The sequence below is a fragment of the Thamnophis sirtalis genome, unplaced genomic scaffold (assembly GCF_051295495.1).
Source record: "Thamnophis sirtalis isolate CommonGarterSnake01/CBP01778 unplaced genomic scaffold, rThaSir2_p1.2 scaffold_1, whole genome shotgun sequence".
In the NCBI taxonomy this organism is placed as follows: Eukaryota; Metazoa; Chordata; class Lepidosauria; order Squamata; family Natricidae; genus Thamnophis; species Thamnophis sirtalis.
This window is the reverse complement of record NW_028261381.1, coordinates 107,386,535-107,410,411: the sequence shown is the minus strand read 5'-3', so window position 1 is coordinate 107,410,411 and position 23,877 is coordinate 107,386,535. Positions and strand designations below refer to the sequence as shown.

The 23,877-nt window shown below is 35.0% G+C and overlaps 1 protein-coding gene across 14 annotated transcripts in view; it reads right to left on the bottom strand.

The window, feature by feature from the left end:
- GPHN (gephyrin) overlaps positions 1 to 23,877 on the bottom strand; it is a 234,873-nt gene that overhangs the window by 81,875 nt on the left and 129,121 nt on the right. For 7 of the 14 annotated variants that reach the window (XM_087720983.1, XM_087721001.1, XM_087721009.1 and 4 more), the window contains 4 exons: positions 17,082 to 17,176; positions 13,134 to 13,200; positions 5,325 to 5,597; positions 3,527 to 3,634 (listed from right to left, as the gene is read on the bottom strand). In XM_087720983.1, coding sequence (XP_087577109.1) covers positions 3,527 to 3,634; positions 5,325 to 5,597; positions 13,134 to 13,200; positions 17,082 to 17,176 — 543 coding nt within the window. The remainder of the gene's footprint in view (positions 1 to 3,526; positions 3,635 to 5,324; positions 5,598 to 13,133; positions 13,201 to 17,081; positions 17,177 to 23,877) is intronic. The other 7 variants (XM_087721025.1, XM_087721052.1, XM_087721077.1 and 4 more) reach the window with 1 other exon arrangement.

Genomic DNA, 23,877 nt, shown 5'->3' with positions numbered 1-23,877 from the left:
ATCTTCATCTTACTCCTTTTCTTCCCTTTAAATTTAGGATAATGCACCACAATATTTTCAAGTCACATGACTTATTCCATAAATACAAAAAAAATGCAATGCAAGAAAGAAACAACAAACATAACTAACACAAGCAATATGCAACGTTAAAGAGAAATGTTGACAGACACTATATAGAAAGTTAAAGGGGAAAAATTGAAAAATATCTAATCATATGTCTAAAGTAGCCAATAATATTAAAATGTTCAGGCATCCCCCCCCCCCCCCAATTCCAGTTAGACTATACTATATCCAGTAACCAAAACCTGCCTTATAAATTACAACTGAGAAATTACTTAGCCTTATTTTGGCAATATTAATCATTTCATGTTTTTCTGTGTTTTTATTTAAAAAGAAACCTTAACATCAATTGATCTTGTTCTTTTTCTCCTCTCAGGGCTCAGTGTGATCAATTTAATTTCTTCTGTTACAGGTAAATTATAATACATGCTCCTCCCCAGTGATCCAAAGTGCTTCAAAAACGTGAAGATATAAATGTTAAAGAGCCTCCTTTGTTATTGAATTATTCTAATATTAAATACTCCTAGAGTACAAAAAAAACCAACCCAGGGGAAAAAGTTCATATAAATTTATTTGAAGTCTTAAGATTACAAAAAAATTGGAACAGTATTTTGTTCACACATATTTTTAAATGCTGAGCTGAGTGGACTGAGGTCAGTAACTTTTAAATCTAACAATATGCAGTGTCTTTTGAAACCTAAAGTTAAAGAAACTTTGAAAGATCTGTACAGACTTTTTCCTATTTGCTATAAATAGATTCTGAAGTCTAAATCTGTCTCTTTAAAAGCAGGAAGATCTCCATTTGTACTTTTTCATGTTAGAGATTGTCGGCCTTCCCAAGTGGACCAAGCAGGAAACCTAAGCAGATGAGCTAATTTTACTTTATTGCAGGTTAACAGAAACGTGCAAATCTGATATTACAAATCTCCCATAGTCTCTTTTATAAGGTGAGTAGTTAGGGAAGTTCTTTTCTGAGTTGCTTCCTCAGCCTATTACACAGCTGCACACTATGCTTCCTCTTTTCTGATCATTCCCTAGGCAGCATCTTTTCCTCATCTCCCAAGATCATATGCACATACCATTACAGAGACTTTGAATGTAAATAAAAATTGCTTCTTTAATGCTTTAAGAAATCGCATTAAAAATCAGTAATTTCCTTAAAGCATGCACACCTTTTTTTAGGCTATCTCAGAAGCTTGCAAAAAGATACAATTGCTTTAAGTAAAGCTTCATTCTTAAAGCACTTTTTGAATAATTTCTGAAGCATACCCAATTCTAATATTTAATTCTGAAAGTGCTGCACCATTTTGATGGGATTTAGATTTAAATTCTAAATCACATTCAGAGAAAATATAACTTCATCAAGAATGTACAATAAAGCATAATTTTGTTTTATATTTATTTCAGAAATCACTTTTTAAAAAGTATTTCACAAATAACTGCTTCTTGATGTAAGAAAATAGTCTAATTTTATTTAAGTGCAATTCTATTCTTTTCTCTATATTAGTATTTCAAGAAAGATTAATAGAAATGTATTGATTATATAAAAGATATTCTGATGAAATAGACATTTTGTGTTACAACTACCAGTACATATTTAACAGTGATTCTATACCAGTAGGGTATTTCTTTTCTAAAAATCTTTTCAATGTCTGCTGAAGATATAAGAGATATAAAATAGAGAGGTTGAGAAAAAATTGAGTGCTTGTTTATGGATAAAACCTGGAATGGAAGCAAGTAAGCTTTCCCTTAAACATAAAACCTAGGAGTGAGATTATATAAACCTATACAAATATCCTTCCTCTAAACCAGGGGTGTCAAACTCGCGATGTGTTGTCATCACGTGATGTATCACAACTTCCCCCCCTTCGCTAAACTGAAGTGCGTGTTGGCAGCGCGTGACACATCCAGCCCGTGGATCGCAAGTTTGATATTCCTGCTCTAAACAATCACAGATATATCATGAGGAAAAAATCCCTTTCACCGTTCCAATCCAACCTGAGGAAGGATGGAAAAGGCAACAGGCTTACTGCATTTCATTTGTGTTTGTAAAAAACATAGCTCTTCAGTATTCAATCTGGATGTTTCCTTCTGCCAGATCAAAGTTCAATGAAGGCTAGGATGCATGGTATTTATTTATTTATTGCTTGTAGTTGACAATTTCTTAATCAACAAAATGAATTCATTACACATGAGTATGTTCACAGAATTTTTAGGATGATGACGAACTGATCAGCTATAACAATAGGAGTGGAACAACAAGTTTTTAAAAGCTAAAGGGACTTATTTTAGCTTGTATTTTACAAAAAAAGAAAAAAAAGAAAATTGGGGCTATAACCAGTTTGTTTTCTGAATAAGCATTTATATAAAAGAAAATACTATATTTTTTATTATAATGAAAATTATTCCAGCTAATTTTATTCTTACGGATGTGCAAGTAAAGTCTAACTGTCTATTTCTTGTGAAGGAATTGTGTTTCAATTCCCATTCCTCCAATAATAAGTTAGGCTACTACAAGGAAATGAAGAGACCCCTTCGCACAATACGTCTTTCCTTTATCCTCCTATATTTTGCAAGGGACTGGGAAAAGAACCTTCTTTCTGAATTGTAAAAAGGGAAAAGGGAAAAGAAGATACATACACCCGTCCCAGCATGGCTCTTCTCCAAATAGAAGCTGTCTACCTATAACAACCGTAGTGCAGACATGAATATTCTAGCTGCTTATAGGAAAAAAAATATTAGGGAGGCAAGCTTATTCATGGTAATTTTATTTAGCTAAGGGTTTTTTAATGATACTCATAATCACAGCTTTCTAATGCTAGCAAATATAGGTTTTTCAGAATTAGAAAGGGGTTATCATTCAGATTCTAATTATAATGCAACACAAGATTTGATACTTGACCAATTTAGAAGGGAACAATGACAAATATATGCAAGGCAACTTAGATATTCTCTCTTCAGTTTCTATTTTGTGAGTGATAAAAGTTTTTTTAAAGAGTATTGGAATATGATGAGCAAGTGTTTTTTTTAAAAAAATCAGCATTGGATAATCAGTAAAAGCATCTACCAGAAATATCTGCATATTATCCAAAGCCAAGTAATTTGAAAATCCATACACCGTGGCTCCTTTGAAGTACAGAAGAATATTTTAGTTTTATGGTATACAAATATGATGTTTAAAATTTCTGAGCAGTCTCCAGAGATAAATAAATCTAAACCAAAACAAGTCTTCAATCAGAGAGCAATAAAATTTAAAATTAATACTTCACAGCTAAAATAAATGTTAATTATTATCTATTTAATAAAAATTGACAGAATGGAAATTTAAAACTTGTTTGCTCAGAGAGCAAAACAGTATGTCATTGGGAATAAAGAAAATAACTGTAGCTCCTTGTAACATACAATGAGAAGGCAAGCAATCTGACTGAAGATATTTGTGCGAAACATTCTGGTAGGTGTGTCTTACCGGTTCTCCTGCACTGTCTGATGAGTGAGAGGGATAACAGATGAGACCAGGAATGGGATGTTCACCTTTTGCCATGATAACAGCAGAACTGGTATAGGATGGATGCTTCTAATGTACAATACATAATAACCATGAATGCAATGGCAGGAAAATAAGAAGCTAAACAAGCAAAATGGTGTACAGGAGACGAGGGTGAAAATAGGTGGCACACCTAAATGCAATATATTTAAATGAGCACAGTTTAGTTCTCAGGTATTTTCTGTTTTTAATTAGAGTCCCATTCTATTAACCAATTCTCCTCAGATATTAACGAAAGAAAGTACACATTTAAATTAGCACAGTTTAGTTCTCAGGTATTTTCCGTTTTTAATTAGAGTCTCATTCTATTAACCAATTCACCTCATATATTAAGGAAAGAAGGTACACATGTGTACCTCCTGGTCCCAATCGGGTTTTTTCCTGTTACAGAGTAAAGATAAATGCTGATTTCTTTGTGACATCCCTTTGAGTAAAAAGCCTTAACTAGAGGGACCCACAGTCCACATCCACATCCAAGCAAGGGGCTCACTGGATGAATTAGGGCTACAGGCCAGTAATTTTCTTAGATCAACCTACTTTACTAGATAGTTGTGGAATAAATGTGGGAATACCCCCACTTCCACCAGCATAATATCTATAGCTCTTCATGGGAAATTATTACATATAAATGTAAAAAATGGAAACTAATACAGGTTCAAAAGAAACCTTCTGTTGCACAGACTTCAATGCCCAGGAGTAAGCTGATTTTTTTCAATCACTTACCTGTAGCATTTTAATAGGACATATGTTTGCTATCCTAAAAACAAGCATACGAGAATTTTCCTTGCCTGAAAGTGTAAAAGAGCTGTCTAGAATACTGGAGTTAGCCTGGGGAGACCATGATCTCAAATACTATTATGAACTATAAATAAATATTTAGCTTCTACTGTTGTCAATTGATAGGTTCCAATATATTAAAATTTGATTAAATAATTTAATCTGGACATAATGGTTTCAGCATTTACTTCATACAGTGAGCTGTAACAGATATCATGACCCAAACAACTATACTACAATTCTGAATTTGGTTACTGGAAATAAATCATTTGAAACTTAGCTGAGATAATTTCCAAAAAATTATACGAAATTTAATAGTTTTAATGAAAGCTTGTCATTATGAAGTTTGAGCACTGCTCTCAAAATTTATTGAAAATTTTGCAAAAGTAGCAGACATTTTTTTGGTAAATATATAATTAACTTGAGGATTTGGTACTCTAAAAGATTTCTACTGCACGATTTCCAGAAAATGATTATAAATGAACTAGTGCTAAAAAAGGCCCCACTCCCACATAATTGGTGTTTGACAAGACAAAGACATCACTCACAACCGTCTTTTATATACCTACAGCACATTCTCTCCTCTTTCTCCTTTCTTGCAATCCTGTGAACCTACTGAAATGTCACATTGTGCGACTATGAGAATATGGAAATGGCATTCAATGTGGCATAAACATTTCAAATGGGAAAAAAAACTAGCAGCAATTGAGAATCTTACTTCCCCTTTTGATAGATGCATGACTGAATATCTTTATAATTCATTTTAAAAAGTGAAGGAAGCATAATATATATAGAAAAAATATGACTAATCATCTAGAAATGTTATTATTGTAGCTACAGAGTGAAAAAAAAATCAGCTTCACTCTTGATTGATCTCTGTCTATATACAGAAAATACCTGAGATAGAAACTTATGTGCTCCTTTTTACAGAACCTCAACTCACCTTTGCTGCAATGGCTGCAGCAGTTATATGCGAGGAGGAACTATCCTCTGTTGAAGCAACTCCACTATCTTTTTTCTCTTCCTCCTCTTCCTCACACTGTACACCTTTGTCTTCTGTCTGCTTGTGAGGGCTGATGGTTGGAGGAGGAGAAAGAGGTGGTGGTGGTGAAGGTAGATCTTCAAGTTCATCATGAACCTCTTTTACTTTTACAATGGCATCCCGTAAAAGATCAATGGCATGAGGTAGGGCTGGTAGTATAAATTGAAAGCATTCCTGTGCATAATGAGAAGAATGACAGTGAAAACTTACCTAGTATATATTGAGCAGTTATATTAAAATTGAATAAAGTTCCAAATTAGCATTCTTTTGATGTGTTTTTGTACCTTTAATAGAAAATTTTGAATTTACCAGAATGATGTTCTTTTTTAAACCCCACAATATCTAGTATTTCCTTTCCCCCCTTTTTAAGCATATTTTAGATGGCTTGCAAAATAATAGACATGTTTTAGATGAAGCAAATGTTGCAAAAGGTTAGATACTATCCAATTTATTATTTAAATAGCATTATGTAATGTAAATTATTTTGCTTTGTAGCTTATTTTTTAAAATATTAGTTCTTAGTATTTTTAGTATCCGTATTAGGAAAGATAAAAATCTAACATCTTAATTTTCAGATCCATGAACCATTTTTCCTTCTGGATTCATTTTGATGTTGTAGTGAATAAATCTTCTAATAAAAAATCTGTTATTAGAATTTCTTGGTTTCATCATTCCACATATTAAAAACTTGGAATCCCTGAAATTATTGCAGAAAGTTGTCAACAAAAATCTAGATAAAGAAGTACTATTGTTAGCAGTTCAAGGGAGTTGAAATTATCTCTCAGTGAAATCCTAAAAGATGACTGCCAAGCTTTATTGAGTATAGATTTATACAGGACAGGACAGTACTTTTAACACCATTATTTGTATTACTTGCTTTTAAAATTTAATATTTATTGACAGACATATTAAAGAAATTAGTTTAACTTGGCTTAAAGGACAAAGAAACATTTCTTTCATCATTACTGTGATAGGGCACAATAAAAAAACTAAAAATAGCCTGCTGTGGTTGTATTAAAGTCATAGTTATTAAAATTTTAATCTGATCAGCTTTAAATATTTTTAATTCTAATATATCACCTCAATTCTTCATTGGTGACAATTTTATTGGTTAGCACATATCCTTTTTTAAAAATTCCATCCCCTCCCTCCCTTGGTGGTGAATATATTAAATATTACTGCCTCGTATTTTTCTCCACAACAACAACCCTATGAGGTGGGTTGGGCTGTGAGAAAGTGAGAAAGTTAGCCAGCTGGCTTTCATGCCTAAGGGAAACCTAGAATATAGTCTCCTGGTTTCTAAGCCAAGATGTTAACCGCTACACTATGGTAACAATATCATACCAAACCATGGTATACCACACTGCACCACACCACACACTATATCACGCAACACTACACCATTTCTTTCTTCTTATTTAACATTTTCTCTATTATTTACTGTACTTGGCCCGACTACTCTTATAATGCTATTGATATTTCTAAGACATACTGCCACCTGCTCGCTATATTTGCTTTAAAAAAATCAGTTTACTTTGTATTACTAAAGGAGATTCGGTTTACACTCTTTAATTAAATGATTGGAGGGAGAACGCTAGGAAGACATGCAATAACTACCTTTATTCCTTTTCTTTTTAATATATGTAGGGGAAAAAAGAATGAAAATTAATGAAATTTCTGATCTCACAAAAATGTAATTAATCCAGCATTCTGTCTGATAGCTGTTGATAGATTGTCCCTTTTCAAACTACCTATGATTTCTTTATCTTACATCTGTGATTTCAGATTAATAAAAGATATATTAATAAAGGGAAGATGGTAGAGGTAGCTTCAGGAAAAATCCCTTCAACAGTGTTTTTGGTGCTCTTTACTGACACAAAATTCTAAAAGTTCAAAATATTATATTTCAAAGATGATGATAAAAAAAATCAAACTGAACTCTTCTCTGCTTATATACAATTATAATTTATACTATAAGTAAAGAATTGGAATATATAAAGAAAAAGAAACTAAAGCTCTAAAGATAGCCATTCTAGCATATCAAAGAAAAACAGAATTATGGGATTTGCCTTCTGATTTGATGAAAATACGTGAAATAATCATATAGAGTAATGGTTTCCAACCTTTATGGCTTGGCAGGGGTTGGGGTTGGGGAGAAGGGAACCTGTTTAAGTGGCAGGCTGGTGGGTGTGCGCACCAACCCTCCGCTTCCACAAGTGAAGGTGTGCAAGCACCCATGCACCAGCTAGCTGTTCACATGGCCCAGTTCCAAAGAAGCCATGGTAGTAGGCTAACAGCCCAGGGGTTGGAGACCCCTGATATAGAGCATTGCTTGAGCTAAAGAAAGAAATGAGGAAACCTTTGCCACTGTTTGCCAATGTATAGGTTCCATTTCATGGATCAAGTTCTTTTAATAGTCACCAGTGATCCATAAAGTTGACACCATCCAAAGTCAAGTTATCAAGAAAATATATGTCTAAATTTGAAAATTCACAGGTCTGCAAAAAATTTTTTTCAAGAACTGTTTTGGTTATTCCACGTAATCTTTATGTTTTTTGGTGGCTGAATCCGAAAATGACCTCCATTTTGTCATAGAACATTACGTTTCCTGACAATTTAGGTAACTATGTTAAATAAGGCAATACCTCAAAATAAATGGAAATAGACTTATAAAATTAAAGTTTTATTACAATATTTTCATGAAATCCTTTTTTGAACTGAAATGAGCTCACCTACACACACTAAACTTGATTCTTTTTCCTTGTGAGGCTCCTCTTGGTGCATTTACGCTTGTGAGTAACATCTGGAATCTCTCTCTGAAGCATCCAACAGTAGTCTGCCATCATTGTAATGCTCCATTTTCCCTGGTATCTCCTTTCCATCTCTTTAATGTCTTGGTGGAATCGTTCACCTTGTTCCTCACTCACAGCTCCCAAATTTTCAGGAAAGTAGTCAAGGTGGGATTGGAGGAAATGCACTTTCAAACTCATCAGGCAACCTAAAGCTTGAAATGCTTTTAGCATTCTTCCGACGATCTTTTTGTAGTGAGGACCTTTATTATTGCCTAAAAATTTCTGTACGACTTCTTTAAATGCAATCCACCCTTCTTTTTGAGGATCTGTCATGGTATTGACAAACTCTTCATCAACTATAAGCCTTTTAATGTCTGGTCCGACGAACACACCTTCCTTCAATTTTTCCTCCGACAAGCATGGAAACTTGATGACCAAGTATTTGAAGCATTCTCCATCTCTTGGAAGTGATTTTACGAATTGCTTCATCAATCCCAATTTTATGTGGAGAGGTGGTAGAAGAACTTTATGGGAAGGTACCAAAGTTTCTCAGAGGACATTTTTTTCACCGACTGTTAGCACCCTCGGCTGCCAACTCTTCTTGGTTGAGTGATTTTGTTGGTCTCGACTGTCCCATAGACACAGAAAACAAGGGTATTTGGTATACCCAGCTTGTTGCCCGAGCAGCATGCACAAGACCTTCAGGTCCCCACACACTTGCCAACCATGGTCTTCATATTTAAGTTTACGAAGAACCAATTCCAAGTTCTTGTAGGTTTCCTTCAAGTGTATGGAATGACCTACAGGTATGGAAGCGTAAAAACCGTTGTGGAGTAAAACTGCTTTGAGACTTCTTTTTGAAGAATCTATAAAAAGATGCCATTGCTCTGAATCATATTGGATTTTAAACTGACCCATCAGACCTTTGACATCGATGCAATAAACCAACTTGTCTTCCTGGGCGAAGTAAGGAATGGACTCCTTTTCATGATGTCTGAACCATGAAGATGACACTCCTGGCAACAATAAATTCCTGCTTTTCAGCCTTGATCCAAGTAACTCAGCGGCATCTTTGGGCAGATTAAAGTCTCTTATCAAATCATTCATCTCCTCCTGAGAAAACAATTTTGGTCTTGTATCATCTTCAAAGTCAGAACTTGATTCGTCATCTGGTTCAGGTATGACTTCACCTTCATTGGAGCTAGGTATCTCTTCCAAGGTAGCAGGGGGCTTGGGTACTGGTATATCTGTGCCATGGGGGATGGGATGAATCGCTGAGTGAAGATTGGGGTATGAAATGGAATGCTTCCATTTGGAATTAAACCTTTTCACATCGCATGAACAAAAGTAACAGTCATCACTATGGTTCTTTTGCTCTCGCCATACCATAGGAATCCCATAACATAAAGATTTTTTTTTACCCTTGAACCAGTTTCGGAGGTCCTCAACACATCGTTTGCACACTTTATGAGGCGCCCAAACTTTATCTTGATCTCTAATTTTTAGTCCAAAGTATGCAAAGTATACTTTTTTCAGTCTGTAATATTCTGCTGTTGCTTTAACACTGTATATTCACCACAGATGAAACAGAAACTGTCTGGCGAATTAATACACTTTCGCGGAGCCATAACATAACGGTTGAAGAATGACGAGCTAACATGAATTGTGATGAAAAAGTGTGAACAGCCTAGAACCAAGAACCTGATGATGATTCGTGCAAAAGTGTGGCATGCAGGAGAGAGCAGCTCTGTGTCTGTACACAAGATGTCACAGTGCTGGCCAGGCCCCCTGCACTGACCGGAGATGCTGCTATCTGCCCTGTGTCTCCCTCCCACTAGATTCTTCAGGAAAGATTAACCCCTTCTACCATTAGAAGCACAAACTTAAAACTTGCTTAGCTTACGTATATATTGCTGACCATCAGATTTACAGTGCTATATTTTTTTACATAACTCAGACAAACCCTCTAAGGTTTTTTTGGCATATTATATCTTAAATGCACTTATGTGAATTAATTAATAGTAATTTGGACTTTAAATTTGGTTAAAATACCAAAAATTATTTTTTTTTTGGGATAAATTTGAAGACAATTTTGCATGTTGTGGCAAATCATGACATCTAGGAGTTTTTTCAATATTTTATTTGTTTTCAGCACACCAAAATATATGGAAATTAGATGAAAATAATCAAACAGCTTTTTAGTCTCAGACATGTGATATACTTTCTATACAAATAAAGATAAATTAAATGTTAGAATACCTTCACCCCATACAAGGAAAGTTTTGTTTGAAGGAAATATACCATTTTAATATATTTCATTTAGACACACTAACAAATTAAAATAAAAAGTGTTCACCAAATATTGACGGCAAATTGTTAGGGCTTCTAAGAGTAAAATTGCTTCAAATCTGATTTTGGCTTGATAACTCACAATATCTAAGAATGTCTAAATCTTCTTAGCCATACTGACAGAGCTGAAAAATTGTTGGTGTAAATTATAACTATGAACTGAATATTATCCATTGAGCTTACAATTTTGTGGTTTTCTAACTACACACAGTTTCACAGCTCTAATTGTGCAGGTTGTGCACCCACAAAGAAAAATAGGAGAAGCACAATAAGTGCAACAAATTTATTTATTTATTTATCTATATAGAGTATAAATAGTGATACCTTCCTCAGAAGAAACAAAATAACCTAGCCCCACCTATACGCATGATATTGTCTCATCCATTTTGTATCATCCTACCTTCCCCCTCCCCCAATTATATCCTGGATATGGGGAATAAACTTTAACTTTTGTGTTCTAAAAATATTATAAAAATATTTACATTCAGTTGGAAACTGTATGTTGCAGTGTAATCCTATAAATACACAGGTTTTAAAACAAAAATCCTACTATTTTTTATTATTTGAAAGATTTATAATGACTTTCATGACAGACAAATGTTTACATAGAAAACACAGAAAGTTTTCTTGACACTATTTAAGTACTAAAAAATCAGTATATATGCAGATTCAAATTTTAGATCAGAGATACATTTTACTGTTTATGTTCAACTTTCTATTTTGGTATTCTTAAATTTGTCTATTTAAGTGAATCCTTATATACTCTCAGGATGAAATTCCTCAAACAATTAACAATGTTGAGGGTATAGTTATACTTATTTTAAAAATTACAGTGTTTAAATTTCTGAACAGAAGATGGAATTAATCAATTAACTAGAAACCGCCTACATAACATGGGAGGTTGTGAGGCTGGCATGTTATTATTGTTTGATAGTTAAATATATACTTATTTATTGCTTATTCGTTTTGTTAGAATATTCAGGTATGAAGAAGATAGATTGCAGAAAATTATTCTACAAGTTTTTTAATTCAAAAAAATATTTGTATTGCAAGAATTGAATTCAGATGTCATTTCCAAATTATAGTTTGTAGCTGAGTTGGTTCTAAGTCTAAGATGATTCCAGAGAAACATAGAACAATGATCCCTTCTGTCTGGAGGTCACCTGAGCTGGTATCTAAAAAGTAAATAACTATGTTTGAAAGCCCCCCATAAGCTTTCACAATATACCCTAGAATTGCACTGTATCTGAAAGTGTTAAACAGTAAATAATAGTAAATAACTTTTCATACCATATCTACCAGCCAGTAGATAAAGTTGCAGACATATGTTGGCTGTCAGGCATTTATATCAATGAAGTTAATCCAGACATTCGCATTATTATCTCAGTCTAAGTATCCAGTATTTAGTATTTAGCTACAGAAGACTCAAAGATGCTAACAAGTGAATAATGTATATACTGTATACTCTATTCTATTCTTATGTGCTCAATTTAATGTAAAACCAATTTACTGAGATCTGTGATCTGGTAAACTATGCTTTGAGTAATTTTTCTTAACAGGGAGTGAAAATTGTAATAAAATTCTGGTATGAAATCCAGTTTTGGAGAGATCACCCAAATCATTGTTTGCCAGTTTAGACTTCACAACAAAGCAGAAGGTGTACAGCTAAATACGGTTTATGAAAAGAATGAGATACAAAAATGTTGTGGCTATGGTTTAAGGAGATTTGAATGTATTCAGTGCTTTAATTTTAAATAATGAATGTCACAAGATGTTAAAATATATACTTTGCTAACTTTATTTCAAAATGGAAGTGAAAGGAACAGTTACTAATTAATTGGAGTTTAAAACCTTCAAATGCAAATACTTTCATTTAATAAGTGGAAGCAATGTTCTGCAAGTAAAGACACTGAGTTTGTCAGCTGGAAAGCTGACAGCCTGAGTTTGAGACCCAAGAACCACACAATATGAGCTCCCATTCTTTGCCTTAGTTTCTGCCCATCTAGCAGTTTGAAAGCTTGTAAATGTGAGCAGATTAATAGGTACCACTTTGGTGGGAACAGCATTCAAAGTGCCTTTGTCGTATAGCCATGCTGGCCACATGACCATAAAAATGTCTTCGGACAATGGTGACTCCCTTGTCCAAGAAGCAGAGATGAGTATTGTGCCCTAGAATCAGACACGGCTGGATAGGGAAACCTTTACCTTAATAAGTAGAAGTAGGATATTGAAGGTTTTATAGATTTTAATCCTTTAAATGAGATCCATGTAGTATATGGATAAAGTGCTGGATTACTATTGGGAAATTCATGTTCTAGTTCATCCTCAGCAATGAAAGTTCCCTGGCTTTTGAGTCAGTCATTTGTTTCTTATCTCAACTATCTCACAGAGTTATAGTGGGGAAAAATAGATGGAAGGAGTGCCTTGACCTCCTGAATGAAAGGTATTCATTAGAATAATGCTCATCTTTCCTACTAATTACACTACATTAAAATATGTTTACTACTTATGGAGGTAAATTTTGTAATCATCAAAGTATCTTTAGTTCCTCATAAAAAACATTGCTTACCTGTGATCCTTTCTTGCTACCTGGAAGGTTAATTATGAGAGTTTTCCCTCTGATTCCACAAACAGGTCTGGGGGGGGGGGAGGAGAAAAAGAGAGGAAAGCGATGAGTACCAAGTCACAGGAAATTAACAATTTTTAAAATAAATCAATTTTAATCAATCTCAAAAAAGTGAAGTCTTAGCATTCATTCAGTGGAAAAAAAGTTTTCATAGAAATAGGATTAAAGAAACCTTCATGATCAAATGAGTTTTACTTAGCTAATCAATAAAATACTAGCCTTTTCACACATATGCATATAGATAGTCCTGGACTTAAGACCATTCTTTTAATGACAGTTCTAAGTTCTGACTGTGCTGAAAAAAGTAACTTATGACCATCCTCAAAGTTACAATTGTTGCAGCAGTCCCACAGTCATATGATTGTAATTCAGGCCCTTGGCAACTGGCTTGCATTCATGATGATTAGGGCATTTTGCTGTCAGATGAACAAACTTATTGTAGGTTGCATGGGAACATTTAGCTGTGATACTAAGACAGTTTTGTGCTTTGCTGTAATGTTTTGTTTCACTGTTGACATATATTGCTTTTATTTTGGGTTTAAAATATGCAGCCATTTAAATGCTTTAGAAACAGCTAAATAAGCTCATTTCAATAGGCTTACTGTTGCTCAATGATGTTAGACCTGCTTATGTCAGCTGTCCATCCCTGCATATTGGTATTTTCCCTAAAAGCCTCATCAAGTGAAAAAGATTGATAGTGGATATGAATGATCAATTGATTTTCAGGCCACTCTTATCAGAATTTATTTAGAACAGCTTTCATATCTATTTGTGTACATAATATTAAAAACTATGTCTAAAATACAAATAACTGTGTGTTTTTCAAATACAATGCAACAAAGGTTTTCTGTAAGCAGCACTAAATCCAAACGTAAAGTTGTTTAAATGTCTAGGTTGTAGTGACATCCAAGGAGGGGAAAGGACACACACACACGCACACATATACACACACGCACACATGCACACACACACACACACACAGCCTTTCCCCTCCTTGGATATCACTACAGCCTAGACATACATACATACATACATACATACATATATATATTATAATAATATAATACAATACAATACAATATAATACAACATAATATAATATAATATAATATAATATAATATAATATAATATAATATAATATAATATAATATAATATAATATAATATAATATAATATAATATAATATAATATAATATAATATAATATAATATAATATAATATAATATAATTAATATAATATATAATATTATTCCAAGAACAGCCTTTCCCCTCCTTGGATATCACTACAGCCTGGACATTTAAACAACTTTACGTTTGGATTTAGTGCTGCTTACAGAAAACTTACCATACATCATGACCTATAGACTATATAAACAACACAGGAACTAGAGCCAACAACAAATCCAGCTCCCAAGTTAGTTTCTAAAACAATGACAATAATATCAATCAATTATTGTACTTATTGTACAATAATTAATTCAGCTGGATCATTTTTCAATGTGATCTATCATTTACAAGCCACCCCTTTTGTTGTCCCTTTGTGTACTATATAGGAAAACAAACAATCCTGACCCAAAAGAATAAATATCTACGATTAAAATAGAATGAAGGAAATAATCAGCAGAAGAATATTCAATACTAAGTCAGTCTGTTACTGATCTTATAGAACAAAAAAGATCTTTCATGGATGAAGTTCTGAACTATAACTTACCAACTTATCAATTCTATTTACACGAGAATGACTAGAACACATAGAAAAGTTTACCTTCTACTTTTGTAAATTAAACATTTAGTGGAAAAGACTCAGGCAGCACTAGACTCCCAGTTTCTATCCTGATGCCTTAACTAGTACATCAGACTGGCTTTTCCACAAAGTTTCAATACACACAAAAAAGTGCTTAGTGAAAGAAACCAAAAAATAATATTTAATTCCCACTCGAACGATTTTGTTTCCGTCTATCCTTTTACAACATTGTTATCTAGTTTGGAACATACTTCACATGGTAGTTTGGAACATACTTCACATTAACATTATGTTAACTCATAATTATATATTGTATTACCTCTCCATCAATCAAATATTCATGCATGATGTACTGTTGTGGCCCAGCAGGAGCCGTTGGAGCTGCCACCAGACTCTGACAGCGAGGGGCCCTATGAGTTGGCCCTGGAGGATGTGGAGGATCCTGGACAAGGTTCCGACTCCAAGCAGGGCGCAGAGAGACTGGTTGGCCACCAGGTGGCGCCTGAGCCTTGGACCAGTGGGGAGGAGACAAGGGAGAGTGATCCAGAAACCAGCAGTGAGTTATTCCTGGATGCATGCCATCGAAGAGCTACTCGGCGTCTAGAACAATTATGCAATTACAGGAGGTAACTGCGCTCAGCTGGTGGTCATGAGGCTCCTCTCCAGACTATAAAAAAGACTGCTTGTGACAGACCCCTTTTGCAGAAGTCAACGCTTTGACTAAAGAGAATGTAACTAACTTGGCAGGCTGGATTGCTGCCAAGGTTTGTCTGAATTGCTGCCAAGGTTTGTCAGACTTGCTGCCAAGGTCCTTATCTGTTTGTTTGCTTGGCTTTCAGCCACCGAGATTCTGGTCTTGCTATTAAAGGACATTCTAATTAAGCTTGTCTTGGTTTTCGTTACTGGATGGAGGAGGGGGTCAGAACAATGTACTATATCAATGTCAAATATTTATGTAATTTCTTTCAAGACAAATGCTACCATTTTTTTTCCATTACAGTCATAACTGAAGTTCAGTCAAGTGCATTACTTAATCACATTAACATGATAAAAATTATCACGTTTCCCCAAAAATAAGACAGGTTCTTATTTTCTTTTGACCCTAAAAATAAGTGCTTGGCATTATTTTTGGGGAGGTCTTATTAATTTTGAGGTATAGGAGGCCCATTAACCTCAGCCTGCAGCCCATGGAGGGCCAGAAGTTCTGTCTCTGTTTCTGGCACAGAAGGGCGTGGTATCTAGGGTTTGCAGAAGGGGCCTCTGCGAGGCCATTCCACATGGATGGCAGGTGCATGTGGAGGGCGTGAGGCATGTCCCCCCTTCCTTCCCAGGAAATGGCGGGGACAGGCTGCTCATGCAGTTAGATATTTTAGGGAAGGGTTTATTTTGGGGGGATGGCTTATTTTAGCGGATGCGCTCAAAAGTCTGATTGGGCTTATTATTCAGGGAGGTCTTAGTTTCGGGGGAACAGGGTGGTTCAGACTCATTTAAACCTGAGATTCATATACATTCTTCACAATTCAGAAGTATTTTCTGTGAGCACTATGCACATTTATTTATTGATTTGCAAGAATTCTTTTAAATGTCTGCTAGTATAAGACCTTCATAGTGAAAACAGGGAAATCGGTGCTAACTGGGGAGAAAAAGAATTCTGAAAAAAATAATTGCTACATAACAGGCATTTTGTTGTAGTGGTTAAGGTTGGACTGACACCAGGAATGCCCACATTCTCATCCACCTCAGCCACAGAAGCTCACTGGGTAATATGGATATCTCTCCCATATGAAAAGTAGGCTTTAGGCAAGCAGCTATCTCTCAGTGGCCGCACTATGGGATCAACAATATTTTAAAATATTGTTGTGTAATCTACTGAAGCAAAATATGCAAAATAGTTTTGAAACCACTACATAACTACACAGTTACTATGTGAAAATTTTGCAATAGAGATTCAATGTCTTTTCTTTCTGATCTGTCAAAATACTAGACAATAAAAAGTAAAAGAAATAAAAACCATAAAACTATAAAAGAAGCCATTTGGATATTAAAAGGAGGAAGGAATGATGAATTACTTTTGTTTATTGCAGCCATTCCACCACCTTAGGTTTTCTAGAGAAAAACTTTTTCATATTTTTGTTAGCATTCTTACCTAGAAAGCATGCCCAGAGGTGTAACATTAAGTGATCCCATCAGCATTGCCAAGGCCATCCCTGGGGCCTCCCGTTCTATTACTTCTTTAGTAGCCTGTAATCAAAGATTAAACAGTAGACTGAGTGAAAACTACAAAAATAAAATAAGCTAAATTAAATTTCACCATCCCTTTCTTAAAATCAGTGCAACATGGGATTTGATTGTGAATCAATTTGGGCATACAATCATTATATACTTATCTCACTAAAATCAGCTTATGCCGATATCACATTCTGCCACAATGTCTGAAATTTGTTCTGTATCAGAAACTGCATCTTTCAATCACTCACAGTTTTGCATTTATAAATATTAAATATTTTGTGTCTGTTTCTTAAGATTTCTCCTGGAAATCCAAATATGCTGAACATTTCAGAAAATTATTAGAAAGGATTGGCTCATATGGTCCTTCAAAATGGAGATTAAGTATTTTCTTTTCATGGAAGATTTATATTCTGTCTTTTTCTGTTGTTTAATGATATAATAGATCTCTTTCTAATTGGAAGGCATTTGTATACTGAGGCAATCTTTGAGATTAAAATGATAGCTAGCTTTCAATTATACTGTGCTCTTACTTTAAAAAAGAAAAACCTAATTTAAAATGAAAGTTATAGGTAATATAAATATATTTAAATAAAGTATAGAATTATAATCTTAAAGTTGAATCCCTGACTTTCAATCAAATGCACAACTCAATACAAAATACATGGTTGGCTGTTATGGTATAAACTAATGCGAGGAGAAATAAAATCAGACAATTGCATAAGATTAGGCAGGAGAAAAAAAGATGAGTTTTAAGGCAGAAAATCCCTCCCTATGTAGATGATCTTTATTTGTAGCAGGTTAGTTTTATTGCTAGATTCAGGTTCCTTTGCTTTGGCTTTTCATGACAGATTTTCTAGAGCATTTATAAAGGATAGGAAATCTGAAATTTAGGTAACTGGAAAATGTACCAGCTACCACAAATTAAGGACAAGATTACTAACTGAAAATATTTGTTGATGACATAACAGCTAAACATAGTATATGGGCCTCATGGCCCATTTTAGCTATTATCCTGTACACGTTGGTCCCATATCTTAAATTTCACATCATTTATGCCCCTAAACTTCAGGCAGGTTTTAATGAGAATGCAATATTGGTAGGACATAAGCAGCTCTTAAATTGGGTAATTCTGGTTCCAACTCTAAATTACTTTCTTCCCACATGGCATTATTTCCTACTCCTTTCTTCTTTCACTACTTCACTAGGTGGCGAAAACCATGTTATTTAGATTCTGTTTTATAACAAAGAACAGAAACATTTTTTCTGCTTCTTTCTTTCTTTCTTTCTTTCTTTCTTTCTTTCTTTCTTTCTTTCTTTCTTTCTTTTTCTGCAAGTTTCTTCATTATTCCATCTTTGGAAATAAGAATACTACTTCAGAATTCTATGAACTGGACCAACATTGCTTGGTCTAATTAATTATTACTATCTATTTAATTATTATTGACAAATATATGAATCACTTTAGGAACAATAAATGAATGTTGTTAACTTAATAAAATATGCCTATATAATATATAAAATTATATAGTGAATAATAAAAAATTAATGAGAAAATTGAATTTTAAAGTAATGGATATTAAATACAATAAGTTTATAAAACTCAGATGAGAATTCATTTGCCACAAATAAATGATCAAATTAAATTCACTCATAATTGTTTTTTTTACAATGTAAAGAGGCCATTGGGGAGGCAGATGTCCAGCATTAGGATAAATCTCTCATTTTGTCCCACTTTCCCAAATTACCCCCTCTCCATTTTGAATTTTTTGTTTCTCTTTTTGTTTTTCTCTCTTATTTTTGAGGAAAATTTATAGACCCCAAATAGTCACAATCGAGCAGTCCTCTCTCAACAGAGGTGGAGGGATACGACATCATCTATCCAGTCTATAACATAGTCCATAGCTCCACACCCATTTGTACTATTTAGGTGAACCTGGTGACACAGATAAATCTCCAGATAGCCTCAATGACTCTCTAAAAGAATGCAAATGACCAGCTGTCTGCAAGGAGTATAAATCCTTCCATTCTCCACCACACAGTCAGAGCTGAAGAACCTTTTTGGATGAGAAATGAAATGTCTTCAAGAAAAACAAGAAAGTCCAGATGCCTCCTGAAAAAGCACCTTTGGGACAACTATGACCTGGATGACTGAGAATTTCCACAGCCAACCCAAATAGTACTTGTATATTTTTAAGCATGAAAATGTAAAATGAATGTAGGACACTAGGCTGAAACTCACAGTTGTGGCTATAACTTAAAAACCAGCTGAACAGCTATACCGAAAGGACAAAAGCCACTCATCAAATGATGTTTTCAGCAATAGACAAGAAGGAACCAAGTGATTAAGACCCAGAAGGAAAAGAAAATAAATGCCGGAATGATTCATGAAGCAAAAACTTTTTAGGGATTACAAAGGGTCCTGGGGCATACCATTTATTTAAATTCTTCTGGGTTAAATAAGATTTAGGTAAGTGAGGCCTGAATAATAATAACAGTTATTGAAAAGAAGAGAGTCTGGTTCACTGATGTTGCTTAATCTGATGATTGTAGGATTGAGGAAAAACAGTTGGAAAAAATTATGTATATAGGAAAATGCAGATCAAAGCTAAATGCTTATGGAGAAAAGAAATCCGTTGTTATACCGATCATGATTGGAGCCCTCAGAGCAATACCTAATACTTTCTTGTAATATGGATATATTGAATTTATTAGACCTAAACCCTAATTTTACCAAAAAAAAACAAAACCCCACAACCCCATCCTGTTTCAAATTTAAATGCTAGCTGAATAATTCTTAGATCCTTGGTTAAGACTTGAATTATTAAGTTTTAGACTGTGAAGCTAAAGTAAATTACTCACACACAATAATATCCCAGTGAAGCATTACTTTGATGTGGTTGTGAAGTTTACATACTCTGAGGAGGATGACAGCTATGGTTCAACCATGTTTGTCAGAGTTCATAGAGGAGCCAGATGAACGAGACCTCTTCCATAAACAATAAGTGAAATGTAATTTACAGAAGCCTATACCAGATCGGCTATTGCCTGGATCAAGAAGAACCCTGTTGGATGTTGGAGTTCCTTGACATCTGGGGACAAGTGGGCTACAGAGTGCATTATATAACATCCCTTTTATCTATTAACATTGTTGAAATAAAGATCAAAATATATGTTTATTAAAATACATTGAAAAAGTTAAATTCAATGGAGTGAACTAATTTTTCACAATCACAATTCAGAAAACTCTCAGACACTGAGAGAGAAACATAGCAAGGAGCTGAGAGAAAGGAATTCAGTTTTTGTTTGTTATGAGTATTCTTTTTGGGCTTATGACATTTGCAATTTGAAAAACATATTGTGACACACTTAGTACATCACTGCCATGGGATATTTGTCTATTTACCAAATGATTGGTATAGTGGATAATCGCTAATCACAAAATACCAATTTACAGAAGGCTAACTAAGAACTGATTGGCATGCCAGGTACTTCTTTGTGTCTGTGATTATTTTTAATTTATCAGTATGTCCCTTTACCCTCTACAGGTAGTACAAGGTTTGTGTTAGAAAATTGTGCTTTGCCTTCGAGTATGCCAATTTTCTTTTAAAATACTTTATTGAAAACAGAGCCTAACAAAATTGAATCTAATATATGTCTCTGAAAACCAGGTGCAAAGGAATGTAAAATTAGGCCCTGCTATTCAAGAAACAAGTGGAAATTGTTTTGAAGGATTCCTTATATTGTTTAATCCCATTTTAAAAAATTGTCTCTTAATGGAGATCTTTTCAGTTCAGTGATCTGGAAAAAAAATGGATCCCTTACACCAGGGATGTCAAACTTGATTTCATTGAGGGCCACATTAGGGTTGTGTTTGACCTTGGAGGGTCAGGTGGGTGTGGCTGGGGGTACATAGCCATGGTAGGTGTGGCCAGTTCATCACTCATGTTGGGGGAACCTGTGGTGGCCAAATGCCAAGGCAGGACTTCCTGGAGATTCTCATTATAACCCTTCCTTCCTTCCTTCCTTCCTTCCTTCCTTCCTTCCTTCCTTCCTTCCTTCCTTCCCTTCTTTTTCCTTCCCTCTTCATTCTCCTTTCTTCCCCCCTTTCCTTCCTTGCTCGCTTTCCATCTTTCCTTCTTTTTTTGTCTTTCCTTCTTCCCTTTCTCCTTTCCTGTCCCTTCTTGCATGCTCAAATGCAAAAGGGGAAATATTTCTCCTTCTGTTTTGTTTTTAATTTGCCTGGATAGCTCTCTATCAGCAGAAACGAGGTGCAGGGGTGCTGCGTGCAGCCCCCGAGCTGCGTTTTTGCTGAGAGACACCAATACCAACGGCCAGTCCTTTGCTGTTTCCTGTGGGCCAGATTTAAGCACCTCTATGAGCCTTGAGTTTGACATCCCTGCCTTAGAAAAATGGATAACAAAGTATTTTTCTTAAAATACCAATTAATTATAATGAACTACTGACACAAAAATGAAATCTGATACTATTCTGTTCTTAACTGAACATGAATATAAACAAGGAACAGATAAAAGGTAACCAAGTATTAAAATCATGCAGCAGTTTAGATTCAGTTTGTTTTCAACCTTGCAGAAATAGGAATGGCACCTATCTGCAATGTGCTATATTCCTGTATATATAACTATAGATATGTACTACAAATACTGTATATCATTCAGCTGTATCAAATATTACCAATCATTGACTTGAGAAAACAAGTAGTATCCACATACTGACCGCTTATTCAGTAACTGTTCAAAGTTAAAACGTGCTATAATAATATCATTTGAATAAAGTAAAGATTAAGATTGATAGAAGTAAAAGGAAGAAATATAAAGTTTATTTCATCAAGGTTAAAATAATATTTTATTATTTCTGGTAACCTTTAATGGTTTTGCTGATACCAGGACTTAAATGACTACACTTATAGATAACAGATGGGATATGGGAAGAAGAGATCTAAAAATTGAAATAATGCAGAATACAATATTCTGCTGACAGAGACAGCATCATAATTAATGCATAGATCTAGCCGCTACAATAGGGGTGTAAAACTGGCAACCTGAAGGCCAGATATGTCATGCACAGGCCACACCCATCCCAGCTGCGCAAATGGGAAAAATATTGTGAAACATCATGTGACGGCAATTTGACGCCGTGAGTTTGACACATATGCTCTACAGTATTTTGTCCTTACAAATATATGAAACTATAGATCTATAACTATAATCTAGATATCTATTAAATACCAACTTATAATGTCCTGGGTTTACTGTATATCTTACATTTCTAATACCTCTTTTTCAATGATTAATTAATGAATTTTACATTTTTATCACACGCTGTTAACAAAACAATTCTTAAACAAAACAGTTCTTAATTTTAAAAAAAGGTAAAATAAAATCAAAAGAAAAAAAAATAGAAAAACCCAACCCATAACAAAGAAACAGAAAAGAGGGGAACCTTTATATATTATATTTATTAAGAGTCATAAATACAGCATAATATAATAAATACAATATATTATTGTAAAGCATCAAAATGTCTCTGCCATATTAAGACATATTGCTATATCCTTCGATTAGGAAAAAATAGTGCCTTTTCCAAATAAATAGATGACACATTTCTGACAACCATTCCTTAACAACTGAAATAATATAATGTGCAATTTCTCAATATGATTCTTTTAGCACCCTCAATATTAATATTCTTTTAATCAAAATCTATCCCAATGAAATAGTTTAAAGCATGACTGTGCCAACTTACAACAGCAGTTTTGGAAGCTGCAGTTGTTAGGTGAATCTTGTCACATGACTATCATTTGCAACTTCCTACTGGCTTCCCCACTGTCTTTGATTGCTGGAAGCCAGCAGTGATTTTAGATTTAGATTTAGATTTTATTTAGCATTTATAGGCCGCCCTTTTCCCTGAGGGGACTCAGGGCGGCTTACAATAGTAAGGGAAGGGGAGTAAAAGACAAAATACAAAAGAAAATGTGAAATAACTAAAAAGTACTAAAACACAACATTCACTCAGTATTCGGGAGGGGCAAGAAAATTTATCCCCAGGCCTGACGGGCTAGCCAGATCTTGAGGGATGTACGGAAGGCCTGGACTGTGGTCAGGGTACGAATCTCCACGGGGAGATTGTTCCATAGCGTCGGAGCAGCAACTGAGAAGGCTCTCCTCCGGGTGGTCGCCAGTCGGCACTGACTGGCGGATGGAATACGGAGGAGGCCCGCTCTATGCGATCTGATGGGACGCAGGGAGGTTATTGGCAGAAGGCGGTCTCTCAGATAGTCAGATCCACTACCATGGAGCGCTTTATGGGTGGTAAGTAAGACCTTGAATTGCACCCGGAGATCTACAGGCAGCCAGCGCAGCTCGCGGAGGATAGGTGTTATGTGGGCGAACCGAGGTGCGCCCACAATCACTCGCGCGGCCGCGTTCTGTACTAGCTGAAGTCTCCGGGTGCTTTTCAAGGGCAGCCCCATGTAGAGCACATTGCAGTATTCCAGCTTAGAGATCACAAGGGCTCGAGTGACTGTCGTGAGAGCCTCCCGATTCAGGTAGGGCCGCAACTGGCGCACCAGGCGAACCTGGGCAAATGCCCCCCTGGTCACAGCTGATAGATGGTGATCAAAACTCAGCTGTGGGTCCAGGAGGACTCCCAAGTTGCGGACCCTATCTGAGGGGTATAAGTTTTGTCCCCCCAGC